Source organism: Passer domesticus, chromosome 1, assembly GCF_036417665.1.
Source record: "Passer domesticus isolate bPasDom1 chromosome 1, bPasDom1.hap1, whole genome shotgun sequence".
In the NCBI taxonomy this organism is placed as follows: Eukaryota; Metazoa; Chordata; class Aves; order Passeriformes; family Passeridae; genus Passer; species Passer domesticus.
The window spans coordinates 136,479,534-136,500,671 of NC_087474.1; the positions used below are offsets into that span (position 1 = coordinate 136,479,534).

Consider the following 21,138-nt stretch of genomic DNA (forward strand, 5'->3'; position numbering starts at 1 on the left):
TCTCCACTGTGGAAATCCAGGGCAGCTGCAACATTTCTCTGTCTGCTCTGGGGTATCCTGACCCCCAGGGGAGCACTAACTTTGACCCTTATTCATGGAGAAAGTTTTCTAGACTTCAAGATAGTCTAGAATTCACAAAAGTGTGAAACAGATTATAGGGAGTAGTGTAGGTGTATCACTTGGTGAGAAATTTAGGCTTTGGGATTTTAGTATGTTGTGGATGGAAGCAAGATGGAGGGCAGAGGGTGTCATCCTGAGTTTCTTCTTCATGGGTTTGGGTGGCATTTTGGAACCGGGCAGAAAAGTCCACATTGTGGGCTCTTTGGGATCAGTTATTGGGTTAAAAGGGAAAATAATCTAGGTATCAGTTTTAATTGGATAGTTTAGGCTTAAAAGACCTTGAAACAAGAGATTTTAGCCATTTTGTGCCTTCTAATAAAAGCTGCCAAGCTCATAGTTGTGACACTGTTTTATTGGTAAGAATTAATAAACTATCATCTCAAGTACCTTCAATCCAAACCCAAAAAAACCCAGTACTCTCATTCTGAAAATAACTCGATTCTACACTGTTCTTCATCTCATCAAAACCAAATTTATCCTTATTTACAGAAGAGTAATTACTTAAATGACATCTTTGCTTTGTGTCCTCCTCAGGAGGAGACATCCTGCACAGCCAGCTCGACCACATGAAGATTTTTTCTAACTGCTCATGACCACCCTCGTGCCAGCACGCCTCCAGCCTGCCACACTGGCAGCCAGCTGGGCTGGCTCGTCCTTTTCCTCAGGGGTGGCAGGAAGGGACCCATCTGTCCAGGTGAGGACATGAGTGCTACCCCCAGTGCCCCCCACAAAACACCAAAAATCCATTTTACCGTAGCTTCATTGCAGACTGTGCATTTAACCACATGTTGGTGTAGCTTGCCATCCAAATTGATGAGTGACTGGCACACACGGCAGTTTATCACAGGAACACCGCTGGCATCTGGACTTGCAATGGCAGTGTATGGAGGGGGGAGCTCTGCTGCAAGAGACAAGGAAATAGCTGAAAAAACAAGAGGATCCTAAAACACTTCCAGCAAGCATCACTTCCAGCAGTCACAGGATCAAAAAAGAAAAAAAACTCCACACCTCAAAGTCAGTGTTTAGTATAAACATAAAACAAAACTAAGTTTGTTTTCCCCTTCTCCACAAGTTCTGTGTACACAAACACCATCCATAGTTGTAGGTAAAGCAAACCAGCAACACAAACATACAGTAAATCTGGATCCAACAGAACTCCTCTGTGGAACTTTATTTCAAACCACCTTTTTGCAGTCCATAGAAAATGCATGGAGGAAAAAAAAGACTGAAAAACTCCAAACCTACTACAGGTTAGTAGAGACTGGCTTCTGAAGAAAAAGACCCAGTAAATAAAACAAGACATAGGCAGGAAGAGTCATAAACAGCATTCACAAATATCTAAAAAGACTGAAATACAGACAAGTGTTTATCAAATAGTAGAAGATACTAACAGGTAAAACCACAAAAAAGTCCTGTTAAGAAAACAGGTCTTAGGATAGGAAGCAGCATGAAATGCTTCTTTTTTGAGTATAATAGCAAATGTATGCTGTCTTGAAAAAAAAAAACCCAAAGTCTCAGAGTTTCTGCTTTTAAGGGTTCCAGATATTTTTCTTGTCCAGGAGCCAAAGTACCAATGCACAAGAAGGTCTTCAGTCACTCTGGACAGGCTGACACTAGGAAGACTTTAATGGCCTCAGGCCTCCAGGGAAGAGCAGGCTTTAAACTCCAGCTTTGTCAGTCTTGAGCCCACAACAAAACAGGGAGGAAACACTGAAGAGTATCTGAGGCTTAAGAATCCATGGAATGAAAATAATTCAACACAGCAATCTCTCACAAGCTTATCACCACAATTCTTTGGCATATAATAGCACTGACTTTTATTTCATCAAGAAGTTCAGAGCTTTTCAGGTAAGCAAACTCAGAATGGGCATATTCAGTAGTTCATACTTAGCTTTTTGAAATACTAGTAGTCTGAAATGTTCTGCAGCCTTGGGCTTCAATAAGTTTTCAAAAATTACATCCAAGCAGCTAATAAAATCTCAGGGAAGCAACAAGAGATCAGGCTACCTCCCATTTACCAACAGCACTGAACAGAGCAGTATCTGCTGGAGGGTGGTGAGGGAAATCACAGGCGGCTATCAAAGCTGACAAGCCTGAGTATTAAATTTAAGCCTGTAAGAAAGCATTCATCACTCCTTCACTGAGTTGAAGTGAATGTCATAGAGAAACCCTGTCTGCCCTTCAAATCCAAAAGTCACCACACACCTTTGAAGTGCACACAGAACAGCCATGCTGCTATCTCTCTGCTACTTGGTCTATATATGACCCAGACCTGTGCTTGATTTTGACTCATAGAGGCAGCAGGAAAATGATAGATATCTTGAGAGTCTCACAATCACATCTAATACATGTGAATTATTTCAGATGAGAAACAAAATTAACTTACATGCAGCAATACAATTCTGAATTCATGACACTAACTGATGCTCTATTTCTTGAGGAAGTGAACTTCACACCTTCAGCTTTGATACACTGGCTACAGAAAACAACATTCTTAAGAAATATCAGGTAGCAGTACTGCTATTTCTTTTGTTTGTGAGGAAATACTTTCTGAAAAAATGCAGCATCCAGAAAAAAAATATTAAATATCAGTACTTTGCAGTACTGCAATACCCTATTTTAAGTAAGGCTGCCACACACAGGACATGAGACATTACAAGACATTAAAAAACAAACACACACAAGACAAAACCCCAACCCACACACTTTGGCAAGTAGAAACAAGCTCAAGCCTATCAGAGCACTCCAGAAATCAGGTTAGAGTAACCACTGTGGCAAAGTCAAGGCTGCTCCAGTGGGTTTTGGCAGTCAGCAGGCTGCTTAACTGCTCCTGCAGTGAGCAGCTGACACTTTCTGGCTAGGGGAACAGGCAGCCAGAAAACAAAAGGCATGTTCCAAACACTATACCAGACTCTCTGTCAAGACACCTCTAGAGTTCACTCCCAGCTTTAAGGTTGCTTTTCTGAAAAGCAACAATTGTTTTACAAAAGTTCTTGACTTTGTCCTCTGCATTTAAAGTGTGAGCTGGGAATAGAGTGACTGTACTAAGGCAAGCAATATCTTTAAGGGTACCAGAAAGTGAAGAGACATGCAGCCACCAACATTTCAGCTTTCCACTATCCTGGCATACTTTAAAAATTGACAACCATATCTTCTAGACATTTATCATTTTCTATACCCATTTCCAAGTGATAACTCTTGTGAAGCTGGTAAACTGAGGCGTGTGAGCCCCTAGACACCGTGCCAGCCACTTCTTCAGCCTCACACTGGAGCTGCCTGGCTCCCAGGTAAGCAGCCTCGCTGTTCCTGTCCTGCTGGCTCAGCAAATATCAGACAGCAAGCGAGTAATGGCTGCTTTTCAGAGCCGTGCTGCAGCAAATAACATTTGCTATGGAGCAGAAAGCATGAGCTATCTTGGCACTGCAACCTTCATGCTCAAAGAAAACGTGCATTTTGAAGAGGTCCAAAAAACAAACCAGCAGAAGCCACCAAAATTAAATCTAAAGAAAAGTACATTGGGGGAGGGTAAGTAGGTGGGGGATGGTGAACAGGAAAAGAAAGACATTGTCTCAGAGTTAGCTGCTCATTATCCCTTAATAAAAAGGTTTCAAAGCACATTAGCATACTTCGGTATGACCTTTTTTTGTTTTTTCCTTGACATCTTGAATTTCAGGCTAACTATAATATCTAAAACCAGTGCATAAAGGTCTGTCAGTCTGTCATGCTGGATGTGATGGGGTGGTAGGCAAGCTTCACATACACACCAGGAGACATGTAATTAGAAAGTGAATTCCCTGCTGCTGACATTCCACTTTACAGCTACATTATAATTTTTCTTTAAAAAAAAAAAAACAAAACAAAAAAAAAAACCACCCAAACAAAAAACCACACTCACATAAAAAATACCCAAACAACCCCCCCACACAAAAAAAAAATTCCACAACAGTAATTAGTTCAGCAAGACTAGCAAAGTGTCCTACCATGCAGTACCTCTGACTCCCTCTTCACCCCTACAGAACAGCAATGCAATGGAAGATATCCCATTTTGCAACCTGAGAAATTCCTTGTGGTGCTTGTGCACTTTCCTCCCCTGGTAGCTGAAGGGTGGAAACAACACTTGAAGCCTACCAGGGTCAAACAAAAATTAGTTTTATTTGAATTTTAAAAAAAAGAAATAGTTCTTTATTATGACCTATGAGGGGGTGGGTAAGGGAAAAGGTTTAATGATTGATGTCAGAGATACGTTATTAAAAACTTAGAAATCCTGGAAAAGGCCCAAAAACCCTAAAAGAAACAAACAAAAAAGCACTGACTAACCATCCTACTACAGGGAACAGAACTGACAGTTTCACCCTTTGTCAATGTTGTGAAAAGTTTCTCAAATACTGTGGCCTGTATCCACACTGAAAAGATTTTTCTTGCTTGCATCATTAAGAACTGAGCCATTACCAGGATTCAGCCATCCACAAGTTTGCACAGGGAAGGATCAGCTGGATCTCAGCAAGGGAAGAGAAAACACGGTCTGTCTAATTTAAAGTTCAGGATGATATATTTGGCACAGTAGATAATCACAGAGATAAACCTATTGATGTACATTCAGGTGGTAGTTCTGACACAAAGGGCTTCCTCCCTCCTCTGCCACTCCACACTATCCCAGTGATGTTAATCAAGGACGCTCTGCAGAAGGAGCTGCTTTGGAAGCAAAGCCAATGTTTCCACAGGAATGATTCTTCCCTCTAAGTCTAGCCTTGTGTCACAGAGAGAGATGAAGTCTGGCAGTGAGCTGGAAAGGCAGTTTAGCTTGCATGGATCCTTTCACTAAGGAAAGCCGACAGAGAAGGGAAGTGGAGCTACGGGCCTGTGCCACAGCTCCGCACGATTCTGTTCCACAGCTGTCCGAGAGTTCTGCAGAGCAGCTCTCAAGTGCTACCTCCTATGTTTGCTATGGACTGATCAAACAAGAGACATTCGACGTTCAAGAAAGCTCTATGTTGGTTCCTCCTCACTTTTGGGAAGAAACCACTTATCTCAAGCACCACATCCCACCACAGGTGCCCGAGCAGATATCTCAAGTAACAGACATCCACTGAAGGCACAGGCTCAACTGAAATGAGCATTTAGAATCCAGCTCATTTCCAGGCCATGAGTTCTACCCTGGGGTCAAACAAGATTCACTAATCTAATGCATTTTCACTACTTTTTAAATTTATAAAGACTTAAAAAAAACCAAAAACCAGACTGAAATGTATACAAAAGTCATGAGTACAGGATAAGGATCACTAAGAATAAAAATATCAAACCCAAGAATATAAACGAAGGTAGATACTTGGATTTATTTTTTTTTTACTTGGGGATAATGCCAATATTAAAAAATTGATGGCAAATAAACCCCAAATAAAAAGCCAAAGCATCCAACCTCTGCTGTTTTTTAAGCCAATATGCCTTTGTCCAGTTCAAATCAAAGTAAACAGCCATCACCAGCTACAGCCCTGAAATAGATTTTCCTATCAAGACAAGAGGACTAGCTTTCCACGAGATTAAATATAATTCAAAACAGACAGATGCTCACTCATTCTAGTTGCATGCATGTCATGAATCTATACAGTTAATAGAAATCGTTAAGAAAGGGCCAACACACTGGACCTACTGAGGTTAGAATTATAGTCTTACATTTTAAAGGGTACTGCTAGCAAAGCTACCCTAATCTTATTTATCCTTCATTCCTTCAGCTTTCTCCACACCTCAATTTCTGCTCTAAAACGTTTAACTGAAAAAAAAAAAAAAAGGAAAAAACAACCTACTAATGTACTTTGATAACATCCGGATTTATATTTTCTAAGTAATTTTTTCCACCTACTAATTAGTCAGTATTGATCAACAAGACGATTTTTCCCAAGTCTGTGCAAGAGAGATAATACCATATAATTATGCCACGACTACAGATTTGTAACCGCAGTATCGGACTTGCTTTAAAAATAAAGCCATGACCAGCTATGGCCTTGAAACGTGTTTGCAAGGGCACCCCGGTGGTTCTGGGCCCCAAGCACCACACTGCACCGAGTCCCTCCGGCACGGGGATGCGGCGGCCGGGCCGCACCTGGGCGCGCCGGGCTGAGGCCGCCGTGGGGCCCGGCCATGGCGACCTGCGCGCCCGGCCGCGCTGCGCCCCTCCCGCCGCCAGCCCAGCCGCTCTCAGCTCCGGATCTTCCACTTAATCCTGCTCCTAATTAATGGGGAAACCCAAGTCCAACAATTACCACGCAAGCTGCGGCATGCGAGCGAGTTATAATAAGCAGACCGGTTCGGGCTTGTTCTGCCCCTGCAAACAATTATTTTAATTTCTTTTATTTTTCCTCCTGAGCCGCTCAGGCCGGAGCGCGGCGGGGAGCACGGCCTGTGCCGGGCACGGAGCGGCGTTACCTGTTGTTCCCCACCGGCCAGGGCGGGGCGGGGGCTCCCCCGCCTGCGGCCCCCGGCCCGGCCCCGCCGCCCCGGCCAGGGCGGGGGGAGCCCCGCACCGCCGCAGCGCCGCGTCCCCCGCCTGCCACAGCCACAGCGCCAGGGCCGCCCCCCGCCCGGCACAGCGCCTTACCTCGGGGACTGCTGTCCGGCAGATAGGGCGGCGCGGTCGGGGTGACATTGCCGGAGCCGGGCGCGGAGAGCAGCGGGGAGCGCTCGTCCACCCCCTCGGCGGCCATGGCTGCGGCGCGGAGGGCCCTGCCCGCTGCCGGGCGCGGGGCGGGGAGGCGGCCGGGCCGGCGGCGCCGGGGAAGGAGCGCAGAGGAAGGGGCTGGGAATGAATGAGAGCGGGGCGGGGAGGAGGGACGGCGGGGCGGGGAGGAGGGACGGCGGGGCGGGCGCTGGGCCGGCCGGCCCCCGGCACGGGGTAATGCGCGGGGAGGCCGGGGGCGGTGTCTGGAGGAGAAACCGAACAACCTGCTGTCGCAAATAAATTTTTCCCGAAAAAAGAGTGCATTTGTTGAGATGTGTGGGTTTTTTTCTGGTTTTGTTTATTGTTTTGTTAAGGTTGTTTTAAGCTCTGTGTTTGGATGTTGACATCAGTACCAGGGAAGCGCTGTAGTCGATTTATAGCTGGACCCAGTCGCCTTTTGCGGGGCTCTGGGGATGCGGGCGGGCTGAGGCGGCACTCTCCGAGGTGACAGCGGTGGGAACCTTCAAGGGGGCTCTAAACGTGAGGAGATAAGTCGATAAAACGTGTTATCAAATCTGCTGCCCAGCGGGGAAGTCTGTCCCCTGGTGCCACTGCGCTCTCAGGACGGAAGGACTAAATTTCCTTCTGCCACTCGGGCACCATCTGGAAGTCTCTGGCAAAGAGGGAAAATAGCTTTCCCTGATTAATTTTTCAGGCCGTACTGAGATAAAACTGATGTTTGTCCCCTTGTGTCGTGTCCATCGGTCAGATTGCCACGGCTGCCAGGCGGCGCCGGCACCCGAGCGATGCGATCAACCAGAACCAAAGCACTCCCCGAAACCGATGTGTTTGAGTAAAGGTGAGATCATGGCCTGAGAGTTCACAAGCTGGCCATATTCCTTCTCTAATAATACAGTTTATAAAATAAAACAGGATTTCTTGTGTCATGTAGAAAATTTTATGCAGGAGCTTTTTTTCATAATTGAATCTAGAAAATCAAACTGTTGTACAAAAACAGATTAATGTATATGAGAGTCTATGAGAAATAAAACATTAAATTAAATGAGGGCTGATATGGTTTATTTTTCAAATATTTCAATCATTACTTTAATAACTGTAGTATGGGATTAATTAAATAATCATTTGGTGCAAAATTGTGGTTTTGAACATTATTATCCTGCAGAGATAAACTCTGAATATAACTGAGCTCTGATGTAAGGGATAATGTGGTGCAAAGCAGCTGGTTGTGTTATTCCAGCTGTCTTCATCAAGCATGAAATGCAGTAATGCTATAGTAAACTGCTTTTCTGTCAAAAAATGTGGAAACTAACCTGTGAGATGCATTTTCTAGTATAAATTAGATTGAGCTGTCAATGGTCAGTCAGCTTCAAAATAACTCTCATGATCAAATCAATACTTAACAGGGTTTTTTTGTTTGGGGTTTTTTTGGGGTTTTTTTTTTGGGGAGGTCGGGGATAGGGAGGGGGATTTCTAAGGCTCAAGGTGTTTTGTACCTTTCTTGATCAGGTAGCATGAGACCAACCTTGGCAAGTCAAATGTAGGTCATAAAAATCACCAGTAAGATTGTATCTCCAGTTTTCAACAGAACAGAGCCAAAGGCTTTCTTTTGGAGCCCTATTGCAGGAACTGGCAGTTGCAACCAGATTTCTTTACTATTTTTCTTGTATGGGAGAAGACAGAAAAGATGTCATACACTGTTAAAGCTGCTAATTAGGCTGCACTGAGTTCCACCAGTGTCTGGTCCGTCCTGCAGCAATTACAGCAAATTGTCTGTGTGGGACCTCCTCCTCTGAACTGCTTTTCTGACTTGTAAACTTCAAATTCCCTCCCAGGGACCTGCAGGGAAAGCTATGTCACAACTCAGTTGGACTGCTCAAGCCTGCACATGCAGCTGAGATTTATTGTTATTAAGCATCCCAGCATGCTGACCTATTCTTGGAAATATGACTGTCGTCTAAATAAGAACCCATCTGGGAGAAAAAAAAATAAGCATTCCTACAGCTCCTTGACTTGACTCTTCAGAGTTCTTTAAACCCTAGTCACCTGAGCTGCTATAGTCTTAATAGCAGGAATTAGGTAATAGTTCCATCACCTGCCTCTGCTGTTCACTATTTCATGTCCATGTGTTTAAAGATAGTCAAAGGTTTACAGGACTTTCCAACACAAATGTTGCAGCCTGATGTGTAGACCTGCTAGCATTTTCTGCTGTATCCATGGGAAGCTAGATGGTACCTAAATGTGTACCAGGAAACTAGGGGATGCACTTAGCTGGTAACAAGCCTTCCTTGGATGCTAGTCAGGCTCTAAAGGAAAAATTCAAGCATCAGAATTCAAGCATCAGAACTTGCTGTTTTCTTCCTGCTGTTCTTCCACTGGACACAACTGCCATATGAGACATGTTTAATTAAATGCTGTGCAGTTTTCCTTCTATGAAAATCCTGCCTTCTCTGGTGGGTGGGATGCTCTGCTCTGAGCAGCCCTGCTTGTGCCTGAGCTACCCAGAAGATACATAATGGCTCGAGTTCAGTGTCGTGGCACAAGCACAGGTGCTTTTCTGCACTACTTGCCCCTGAGCTTCTTCGACTGGCGAGTCACAGCACAGCCTGCACATGCCTCAGCCCTCACTGTGGTACCTGGTAGTGCTGCCAAGGCATCTTGTGGGCTCCCAGCATTGAAGGCTACATATCCAAGCACGTGCGTCCATGGGAAATGCCTCCTACTGCAAACACGCCACTATGCAGCTTTGCACATGACCAGCTGTGAACCAAATGACCAAATGAACCAACTGTACCTCTGAAAACAGCCCTACAGAAGGTTCCTCAAGGTGTCACAGAACGGAATCACACATGTACCTCTTTGTCCTGCCCCAGTCCTGTTGTTTCATATAAACTTCTGCACCCAATAAATGAGGGCTGAGCAAGGCAGCCCACTGGATACTGACAAGGCTCACATTTAGCAGAAAGATAAAATTAAAAGGGTACAACATATTTTCTTCCTCTGTTCTTATTAATGTCCCCTGCTTAGAGAGACATTTTGAGAAGCTTGGTAATGCTCAAGTTTCATTTTTCTTAATTCTAAAATTATTATTCTAATTGATTTTTTAAAAATTTTCCCTAGATAAAAGAATCTTAACTTTTGCATGAGACCAACCAGTGAAAATGTCAAAGCTCATTTTCAAGTGCAAAAGTATTTGTGTATCAATATTATAAACAACTAAAACTCTGTTAATCTTGCCTCTTTACTAAGTAGTAATTATGAAAATATATCTCATGGAGTCTGTTTGTATTGTGCAGACTTTTTCAGGTACCATTGTAATTTTATGTGTTATATTTAAGAACAAATAACCTCCAATAATAATTTTTTATCTGTCTGTTATTTTTAGTTTCATAATAAAGCTTAGAGTCTGCAAAACTAAACCCACTGTGATAGGAGCTGTTCAAAGACAGAGAAATACACTGATTGCTTAAAAGAAAAAAAAAGATAAAAATAAAAATTCAGAAATCAAACAGGTTATGCAAATTCCCATAACTTTTCACTCACAGTGTAAGAATTGCAGTATGGTCAAGGGACTGTTTGCTAAACCACGTTTCTTCCTCATGGCAAGTATATGGAATAAAAATAGCATGAAAAGAGCTTATTTTTACATTTTCCCAGATTTATTACATTGGGAGAGGCACAGTAAGCTAACACAAGACCTGGCTTATTTTTATTTTTTTAAACTGTAATATTATTGTATTTAATTATTATTTAAATACAATAATATCACAATTAAAAAAAACCCGTAATACTATTTTATAAAATGTAATACAGAGAGGTGCAGAGGAGCAGCATATACAATGCACACAAAGTTGTTTCAAGACTTTCATTTGCAAAGCTATCCTGTGCTGCAGGATCAAGTCTATGACAAGATAAAATTTCATACTATGGATAGTCTGAGAAATGTAATTACATTTCTGTGTATAACATGAGATGCAGGATATAATAATCCTGTCCCAATTATAAAAAAAGTAACTATAGATTTGAATATGTGGTTTCAGGTAAGGTAATGCAACGTAAACTAATATAATAACTACGATACAGCTTCCAGAATATTATTTCAGAGCATATTTTGAAAGATAGGCAAGGCTTTTCAAAATACTTCTCAGTTCTTTGTACCATGCCACAACTTAGCAAAGGCTTCCAGCTCCAGATAGGATCAGGACATGGCATTGATATGCACAACCATGTGATACTCCCTGGAACAGTTTAACTTTATTTTCTTTTTTTTTTTTCTTTTATGTGTCTGTAATTTATTCACATGCAAGAGTGTACAAGCACCATGAAATGGGAATATCATACAATTCCATATATATTTTTACTTGGGAAAGGGCTTTTTTCTCTGCAGAAATTAGACAGTAGGTCTACAGAGCACAGGAATTAAATATGCACCTCGTATCTGCAGAAGAATTTTACCTTTAGTCCCATCAACATTGCTCATCCCGTTGCAGCTGTGTGATAAGTCACCCTCCCACTGGTGAAACGCAGACAAGGAACATTATGTTATTCAGTGATGGCTTAGGAGGCTGACAGCACCTAATGTTGCAGAAAGTGGTTGTTCCTCCAGCCCACTCCTTCCCACTGCAGGGCTACGGGGACAGGAGACCAGCACACCAGAGCTGTGGGAAGGGTCATGCTGCCTGCACTGACAGCCTCTCCTGTCGACACCCTCTGTTCCCAAAAGCAATGGGGAGCATTTGGCCAGTGACTAGACAAGTCTATTTTTAGTAACTTTTTGTGCCATATATTCTATTCCTGTCACTACAGGGTACTCATGCAAATGTATGTAGGGCTGCTGCTGTTACAAAGCTGCAATTTCCTGGTCTGCATTAATTTTACCACAGTAGATTATGACAGACAGAAATTATAATGGTAAAGAAGTCTTCATTTACACAAAGGGAGGCGTCTTCTGTTATTTGTAACTGGAATTGCAGTTCTTGTAAAGCTTATTCATGTTATCATCTTTTCCTGATTGCACATCTGTCATTTCTTTTACAGTACTGGTGCTATTTCCAGTTAACCTTATTTTTAGAATAATGAAGGAAATTTCAATCTCAATTAAGAAGCAGTTCACACTGGAAAATATAATCCTTATTGGCAGGAAAATTGTTTATGGGTTTTAAATTCCTTTACATTCCAGCGCCATCTCTATGTGTTACCACAGCCGTTAAGCACTTTCTTGGTCATCTTGAAGACACAGCTGCTTTCAAAAATCTTTATTTAATATATTAATCTCCTCTTAATCACATTACATATATGCAAAATTCTTGCCTTTGTTATTTGTCAGAGATTGCTACCCAGTAACTATTATTGAATATCTGTATCATATCTAAATATGTAGATCTCTTTCTTCTGTAAAATCATTCCATTTGTTTACTAATGTCAGTCAAATGGTATTTGAAGAAACTTTTAATTCTCTTTTTTTTACTTTATTTTGTATTATTGAATGGATTAATATTACCAAGATAATTGGGTAGTTTTAAGTTTGTTAGCCAATTCTAAATGTTGGCATCATATACATTTTTAATTTGATCTCTGATTTTTAGTTCTGAGGGGCAGTTTGAAGAGAAAAAGGAAAATATTATTTGAGCTCTTTTTTTTTTTCTTCCAGTTTCCAGTGGAGTTACTTTTTAGCCAGAAACACTTCTGAGTCTTGGTCATGAAACCAAGCAATATCTGGCTCAGATAATCCAGATAATATCCATACCTGGATAAGATACATTGAAGAAAAGCAGGTAAAGATCTGAAGTAACTTGTGATGCTTCACTAGACAGCACCTTTTGCTTTGAGGAAGAACAGAGCTGCTGTACCCTCCTGGCACCTGGTGGACACTAAGTATAAAGAAGGAAGCTCCAAATTCAAGTGAAGGTTACAGCAGCTTTTGATCACGAGCTATCCCATGACACATATCACAAGAACAGCAGAATCTTGGTCAAACTCCAGTTAGGATAATTAAGCATCTGACTTGAATTCCCTTTGCCATTCCAGTCTCAATGAGCAGCCTTCTTCAGTTTCAACTGGAACTCATTTCATGCAACACGTTCATTAAGGTGTTGCTCCATTTCAGGAATGGATGAAGTTATAAACACACAGTTCATGATTTTTCCAGGACAATAAGAAAGAATAACAAGGCCTGTCACTCTAGTTATTTTATGCAAGCACCAATCTCTATTTCAGCTAAGTAGCATCCTTGATGATAATGCTTAGTAGATTTATGACAACACTGTAAATGCTGTAAATGCAAAGACTGTTCCACACAGATATGGATGGTGTGGATAAGTGGCACAGTGCTCCTTTTTAAACATAGCTGCATTTGTTAACATGGTACATAGAGTGTTTGGAGGAGGGACACAAAGATGGTGAGGGGCCAAGAGGGGAAGCTGCATGAGGAGCTGCTCAGGTCCCTAGGTCTGTTCATCCTGGAGAAGAGGAGACTGAGGGGAGAGCTCATTGCAGTCTGCACCTTCCTTGTGAGGGGAGGAGGAGGGCAGACACTGATCTCTTCTCTCTGGTGACCAGGACCCAAGGGAACAGCATCAACATGTCTCATGGAACATTTAGGTTACGTATTAGGAAAAAGTTCTTCACCCAGAGGGTGGTTGGTCACTGGAACAGGCTCCCCATGGAAGAGGCTATAGCACCAAGCCTGATGGAGTTCAAGGAGCATTCAGACACTGCTCTCAAGCACATGGTGTGACTCTTGATGTTGTCCTGTTCAGGCCCAGGAGCTGGACTTCAAGAGTGGTTCTTGTGGGTCTCTTCTAACTCAGCATATCCTGAGATTCTATTATTGTATTAAATGTGATCAAGAGCAGCCATCCTGAACTGATGATCTTTGAATCACCAGCACTTTGGAAGTAAACATTTGAGATCAGACCAGAGCAGTGAAAATGCTGGTGATGGCCTGTCTCCAAGGTAAGCTTTTCGACTGGGAGCTGCCAAGAAATATGTTGCTTTAGAAAGAATGTGCAGATGTCAGAAGTCTGAATGAAATTCTTAAAGTTCCTTGAGCTCATCTCCACTATGGCTTGGGCTTCTGCAAGGCTGCTGTGAGTTAGAAAAGCTCCACATAACCAGATGGGAAAGAAAAGAGTTTGAGGCACAATGAGTTTACTCTAAATACCCAGAAATTAAACTGTTTGCATGTTTGCATCTAAATATTGACTGTACCTGCAGATGCTTTTCATAAAGAAATAATTTAGTTTTACAGGTATGGAGTGTTATTGTGTGCCTCTCAGCATGGAATGTGAGGGTGGCAACAGCTAGTTTAATCACAGCCACCAATAATGAAGAATTTGTAATTAACCACAAAACATTGTAGCAATGAGAAACCAGACAAATTAGAGGCCTGGAGGGTATTCACCTACTGGAAAGCTGAATTTTCTGCTATAAGAATAGAAATAACAGAACTTTTTTTTTTTTTTGCCCGTATCTTGCCTTTAACTAGATTTTATTAGTACATAGATTGTAAAAGGAAAAGCAGAAACAAATATTATTCTCCCGCTGATGGAAAAGATGTGGGAATCATACCAGTAGTTATTGTGAGCTTCATCAGAAGAGTAGTGCAGCTTTTTGATACAAAGCCCAATATCCTTCTGGGAAAGGTTAAAACAGAGCCACGATTTTCTTATCTTTATCAACTGATCAGTCTTAAGACTGTCAGGAAAACATGCAGGTCCTGTAACGAGGAGAAATAGTGCAAAATAGTGAAATTAATGTAGCAAATTAATAGAAAAAATGCCTTTACCAGTACTACAAACAAGTTTCAAGACCCATGGAGTTGAAAAATGTGCAAGGAAATTAGTATATTTTGTGCCATTGCAGTATCTTTATAAGTAGATCTCCTAATGAAGAGCAAATAGATATGGGTTCTGCACACTGTTTGCACATAATGCTTGAAATATTATTCCTGTGATCTTTTTATCTGGGGAAAAGAAATGAGACTTAGTTGCACCACTGTATCTCTGCAAATTCTATTTTGATGTGCACCAGCTTTGTGAGCCAATGACAAATTATTTTTTTCTGATCTTGCTATCAGGTTACTCACTTAGGTTATAATATTTTGCTCTCTCCTTGTAGAGCTGGAAGACCTTTCACCGTGCTCATAATTCAATGTGCACATAGCACATTTGGATAGATTCCACTTCCCTTATTTCCTGCAGGCAGCTGTTACAATTCCAGCTCTGCCTTCCTTCCACAACCCCTCCCAGATGACCTGCTGCGCCATTTGAGGTCCCTAGTACGATCACAAAAAGTGATCCCTAGGATGGTCCCCATAATAGATCCCAAAAAACCCCAATAGCTCTTCTGTAATAAATGTATCAAATCTATGTTCTTTGATATGCCCTTGTCATTTAACAGCAATCTAAATCTCTGGGCACATTACTGTAACAAATGACAAAGCAAGAATTAATATAATTGTCCAACATATTTTTGAGGAATATATACTGGAAATTGAATAGTTGGGAGCACAAAAGCACTGGTTTAGGATTTCCAAGGAAATGGAAAATTCAGTTCTTCCACATAGTCAAGCTCTAAAAGCAGCTTTCTTTCCTCCTCAAAAAAAAAAAAAAAAAAAAAAAAGCAAAACCAAACAACCCCTTTACTCAGAAGGAATAACACCATTTGTTTCTGTAAGCATTACTTGCTGGTCAGTATGGAAAATTATTTTTGTGAACTGCTTAATAAGGTGAAGGGAAATACACATCAGCTTTGGGGTTTTGTTGCTTTGGATTTGAAGAAACTGTTGGATTTTCTCTTTTCTTCTAGATGATACACTGCAAAGATATAGAAAACCCTGGCTGGTTGCTTATTAATAGATTCTATCAATCTGGAGATAAAAAGGCATGAAGCACTTTGAGAGAGGGATGGAATGATGGCTGATGTTAAGTACCAACGCTGGTTTGAAATGTTAGAAGTAGTGCTTTTGTACATACAGCCCTGTAGTTAATATGTATAATGTATATTAATGTGTATTAGCTGTACAATAATCAGCTAATTCTTTCTTCATTTACCAAGGGCTGTATCTGTTACACGTTCTGCACCTTTTCAAATAATTCAGTTTTTTCATTTCAAATCCATTGTTGTCATACTCCATCTCATCCTTCTTCATAATTAATTTGTAAATCACTCCATGGGAGGAAAGTCTGTTGTCAAACTCAACTACTTAATCTACTCTTTGTTTGTATAAGTTGGAGCTAGTGTGATAAATTTCTTTGGAGTGTATGCAGCAATGTTTCTATCAATCAGAATATTTGTGGGGCCCACTCACTTTGGGATTGCACAGAAGAATTTTGAAGTTTGTCCACCTGTTTTGTAAATCACTTTTAACCATTTCATTGCCCTGGTACTCAAATTTACAACTCCAGGTCCTTACCCTGGTTTACCTCTTGCTTTGTCCTCCTCTCTGGTTTCTCACTCAGCTTACCCCAGTTTTATCTTGCAGCCTTGCTTCTTGCCAGAGATATCTCCTAACTCCACCTATCTATGATAGGGATCAATGATTCTTTGCCTCCTCCTCTGACTACTAGTTCCATTGTTCATCCTCCAGTTTTAGAATCATAGGATCATAGAATAGTTTGGGTTGGAAAGGACCCTTAAGGGTCATGTAGTCCAGCCCCCTGCAATAAGCAGGGACACAGTCCACTAGAACAGGTTACTCATGGCCTTGTCCAACCTGACCTTGAATGTTCCCAAGGATGGGCCATCTACCACCTCTCTGGGCAACTTGTTTCAGTATTTTGCCACCCTCAAATTTCTCACCCTTTGTCAAACATGCTTGCTCCAATTACCTCTACAATTTTCTCTGTTGGGTCCAGACATTCCTTCCTCTTGTCCAAGCCATGATGTCTCTCACCAACAATCACCTCTACAGTTCCTTTCAGAACTCTCAGTCGGTTTTCTTTTTCCTTTCCCTGTGCCAGGTCACCAGACTCCTTTTTTGAATCTTCTGCTTGTCTTTTCCTCATCCTTAGGGCACTCAGGCAGATTCCTTTCTTCCCCTGCCCCAGGGTACCCAGAGATGGGAGCACTGGAGGTAGGCTTCACTACCCAGCCCTATGGAGAGTACTGACAGTCCAGGGTTGGGATTAGAGGATAGGCCTAGGCTGGTACTTCATCCCTGGCCAGAAGGTTATCTGACACAGACAAATACTTGTGGTTGAGCTGTGACAGTGATTATGTATGCTAGAAATTATGGAGATACTTCTGTATGCTGAAAAATTATACAAAGGTATAACTGTATTTTATTGATATAAGAATTTATAGTGCACAAATCACAGTGCAAATGCTTAGTCATACATTTGTGTTGAAGTCTATGGACAAGTAAAATGAAATTTTAGCTGGAATGCTTACTATTGAATGCTACTTTGAGAGTCTCAGAGATCACAGTAACTGACCCATTACTCATTTTAGCAGTTTAAGGAGTACCTAGGGTTCTTCTTGTCTTTTCTTTCATTATCATGAGATATGGGAAGATTATCTGGCAAAAAAAGTCTGCTTAACATGTGACACTCTCTTTCCTTGTTTTACAACAAGATGAGCTATAGTTGGCAATTCCACAGTGTAGAAAGTAAGTAAAGAGCATGGTGAAAATAAGAGCATAGTGAAAATGACAGCAGCTTCAAGGGGTTTAGCAGAGCCTGGATTAATGGCCAAGATTCTTTCCAGGACTACACCAGCAAAATGTGATGACATCCAGTGCTAACCCTGTGAAACTCAACTGACAGTGTCTGCTGAATGCATTAAGGAACTGTACTTACATACTGAAAATCCCAAATGTCCAATTTCAAATATTTTTTCCTCCTGAAAAGCAGTGTGAAGAGCTGTGGCTGAGCTTTTTCTCTTTGCTTATTGTTTCTGGGCATCTAGAATGCATTTAAGTCACCTCTTGTCAAGCAAAGATCACGTCTCAGTCATACAGCCAAGAAAACTGCTCAAAAATCTAGACTCATGGGTTTTTATGAAATGTCACCATTCTACCTTGCTAAAATTTAAAAAAGCAAAACACTTCAAATTTCACGATACATCTGCTGAGGTTGGCAAAAAGGTGCTAGCACTAACAGACACATTTCTCAAAAGCAATCTTCACAGAAACCAAGGACATCTCCAGAAAACAGCCACGATTTTTCCCAGCATTAGTAAGACAACTGTGACTGAGGGGCCCTGAATCTATTTGCATTAACAGAAACCTAAGATTTTTTTACAACTTCTGATTTTACAAATAGAAAAGATAAATACATTGGTCTTTGTAAGCTCAAAATTAACAAATCCGGAAATAAGCCCCACTATTTTGTTTAACTGATAAATGACTCATTACACATTTTAAGTGATTTTATATACATTAAGTCCTGACTCTTATCAGATTCGTGTTGAAAAATCATTAGAAAGGTTTAAAAGATGAAGGATCTCAGCTGAAGATGTCCTGCTGCAAAACTCTGATAGCACTGTTTCCAGCAAACATAAACAAACAATAAGCAAATCTCAGCTAGTTCATTTACTGATTAAGTGAACTTTCAGGAAGTCTGTACTACATATACCATGCTGGGGGATTTTAGGAACCTAACAGCACTTGCCATATTGAGCTTTATGTTCTATGGAGGCTTCATTGCAAGGTCATGTATAGTCCTTCATTTATGTACACTAATTGCAAACCTTACTGCCAGCCAATTTTAGGGCATAAAGAAAAGGAGAGTTTAACTACTTTTCCTTCAGTATCTGGGCTCAGGTGACCAGATTCACTGATTATATAGCACATAAATCAGAAAACTCTCAACAAAACCTTAGCAAAACAACAGAGCCATTTCAACAGTTTCATGTATAGCTGCAACCAGCCTATAATTCATTTTAACACTCTGCAAGAAACACCTTGTAGATAATAGGGGAGAAAGAGATACACACTGATGTAAAAGCAGTAAGACAGCTTCTTTGCTTGACCAATGTTTTATATAATTTAGCTGAGTAAGATCTGGGCAGTCTTTATTGCTGTCATGAAAACTGTCTGCTAAACAGCTTATTGGCTTTGCAGTTGAAGAAATAAAATCAAGAATTTTGGAGAGTAACAGAAGCACTTACCCCAGCTTACTTATGAATGAACAACCAAGCTTCCTGAAGTTCAGATGTTACTAAATACTGTGACACCACTGGGAGAATGATACTAGAAAGGATGTCAAAGTGCAGTACTTTAAATATCCATGTGTACTTTCCTCCCCAGAAAACAAATATGAAAGAAAGCGAACACAGCAGTTCATTAATTCACTATCCAAATCAACTGATGTCACAGGTATGAAGCTATTGACTTCAGTGACTAACTTGGCAATATTCAGTCACATTGCAAAATAACCTCTTAATTCTGAAAGTTTCAATTTTGTCAGTGTGCAAGACAGACTGTACTTAGTACAGAGCCTCTTAAACTATCATTGATTTCAATGGGAGGCTCAAATTCCTACAGAATGGATTAATGAAGTTATACATTTTAATATCAAAAGGGGCCATTATGGCCATCCACTCAGACTGCTTTGAATTCAGAAAGTCAGTAAATGCTGCTTGCATGAAGTCTGTAACTTAGATCTGAGTTAACACATATCCATAGGAAATACTTCAGTCTTGATTTAAAGACCTGTGTGACAGCAAACCTATCAGATCCTAGATAAAGTGCTTCACAGTTGGTTACCTCAGATTCCAGTTGTTTTTTTTTCTTCCTCCTTTCAACTTGTAACCATTATGTTTCATTATGACTTTATCTGTTAAACCACCCTTTCTACTCAGGAACCAGATAAGCTGAGCTTCCATGCAGGAAGGCTCAAGCTAGGTGCTGTAAGACTATCAGAGAGGAAAACCAGAATATATGGAAGGGAAAATGCTGATGAGCTGGCAGATCAAGAGGCCCCTGAGGAATGAGGGATGCTGGTGAAAGCAGGCAAGGAGAAGGCAGGAACAGGGAAGGCCCCTGGAGTCCCAGCAGGCACAGGCAGGGAGAGAAGGTGGCACACATGCTGCCCTGACAGTCCCACAGAGACATCGTGACTGCAGGTCCCATAATGGCACCCAAATTCAGGTGCTTTTTCCTTTCATAAGAGGATTTCTGATCAGCCAGCTGCCTTTGGTCTCCACCCCCTAGGCTATACTCACACTTGGCGATACCAGAGAGTGTCATTTTCTTGGGTCTCAGCAAATGCCTCCTGCTGCTGCTTGGTTGATCCTCTCTAGCTCAGCTGCTGCTTCCCTTTGATAGGCTCAAAGCAGTCGTCTCCATGACTTGTGATATGGTTTTCTTCAAGCAGTAATTTGGTATCAGTTAGTTTATTATGCTGGGTCCTCTGTTTTCAGTATTTTCAAGGTCTTTGCTGTTATCCCACATTAAACTCCAGTTCATAACAGCTGTCTTGGCACAAAGCTTCAATTCCCAGGACAGACTGTCACCATGGGCTGATAACAAGCACAGCAGGCCAGAACTGGGGCATTGAGCCTGTGGCCTGCTGCTAATGATGGAAGCGCTGTTCTTAATAGCTTTCATTTATTCCATTTATTTCATGGCAGCAGAGGAAACTCACCATCAGCTGGCTGTGCAGCGTGACCTGCCCAGCATTTATGGTGCTGCTGGTGTCAAACATATACTCCCTCATACTTAGTGTGCACTAAAATCTCCACTCTTGTGTCAATTTGAGTTCAGTTATATTAAATGTTGCTCAAATGAGGCTAGCTTTAATCAACTCAGGACTATCCATTTGGTGACTTGAGGTATTTATTTGGTTGGTATTTATTCTATATTCTTTTGGGTTACTCCTAAAGATATGGGAGAAGCCTGGACTAAAACCAGTGCTCACTGCAGAAACTTCACTGGATCCCTGTAGTGACTAACCTTTGACTGGGGATAGTTCTGCTGCAGGGAAGGAACCTCAGCTACCTTTTTCTTCTGAAAGATTTCAGGCTGTAGTGTCCTAAAACACAGGAGAGCTCAGCCTGCTTGAACAACAGACAGAGTGTGTCATATGTCTGAACATCTAATTATAGTGTATTGTATAGTAAAATGAGTAATTTTTTTTATTTTTACTTTGCTGTAATTTCTAACATTCTGAAAAACAACCTCTAGAAATGTAGAAGGTTATATGTTAAAGAAACTCTCCCATCTGACCATTCTGATGGCAATCTGGGAGTCCCACTTGCACCACTCCAAATTTTAATGCTGGGACAGAAGCCCCTTTGCAGCAAGTAAATCCAGTGATGTAACGGGTTTGATTCCCTACACACCCCACACTCAGACCTAAGTTCCCTTCATCAGTTTGACCCCAGGTTCCCCATAGCCGAGTCCC

At 41.4% G+C, this 21,138-nt stretch overlaps 1 protein-coding gene across 3 annotated transcripts in view; it reads right to left on the reverse strand.

Moving 5' to 3' along the window:
• Positions 1-20,102, reverse strand: part of PIP4P2 (phosphatidylinositol-4,5-bisphosphate 4-phosphatase 2) — a 36,315-nt gene extending 16,213 nt beyond the window's left edge. The window contains exons 1-2 of one of the 3 annotated variants that reach the window (XM_064391256.1): positions 19,958-20,102; positions 873-1,021 (exon numbers count right to left, since the gene is read on the reverse strand). In XM_064391256.1, coding sequence (XP_064247326.1) covers positions 873-1,021; positions 19,958-19,982 — 174 coding nt within the window. In that variant the 5' untranslated portion in view covers positions 19,983-20,102. Of the gene's footprint in view, positions 1-872; positions 1,022-6,712; positions 6,933-19,957 lie in introns of those variants that run through there. The other 2 variants (XM_064391247.1, XM_064391238.1) reach the window with 2 other exon arrangements.
• Between the last annotated feature and the right edge of the window lie 1,036 nt (positions 20,103-21,138).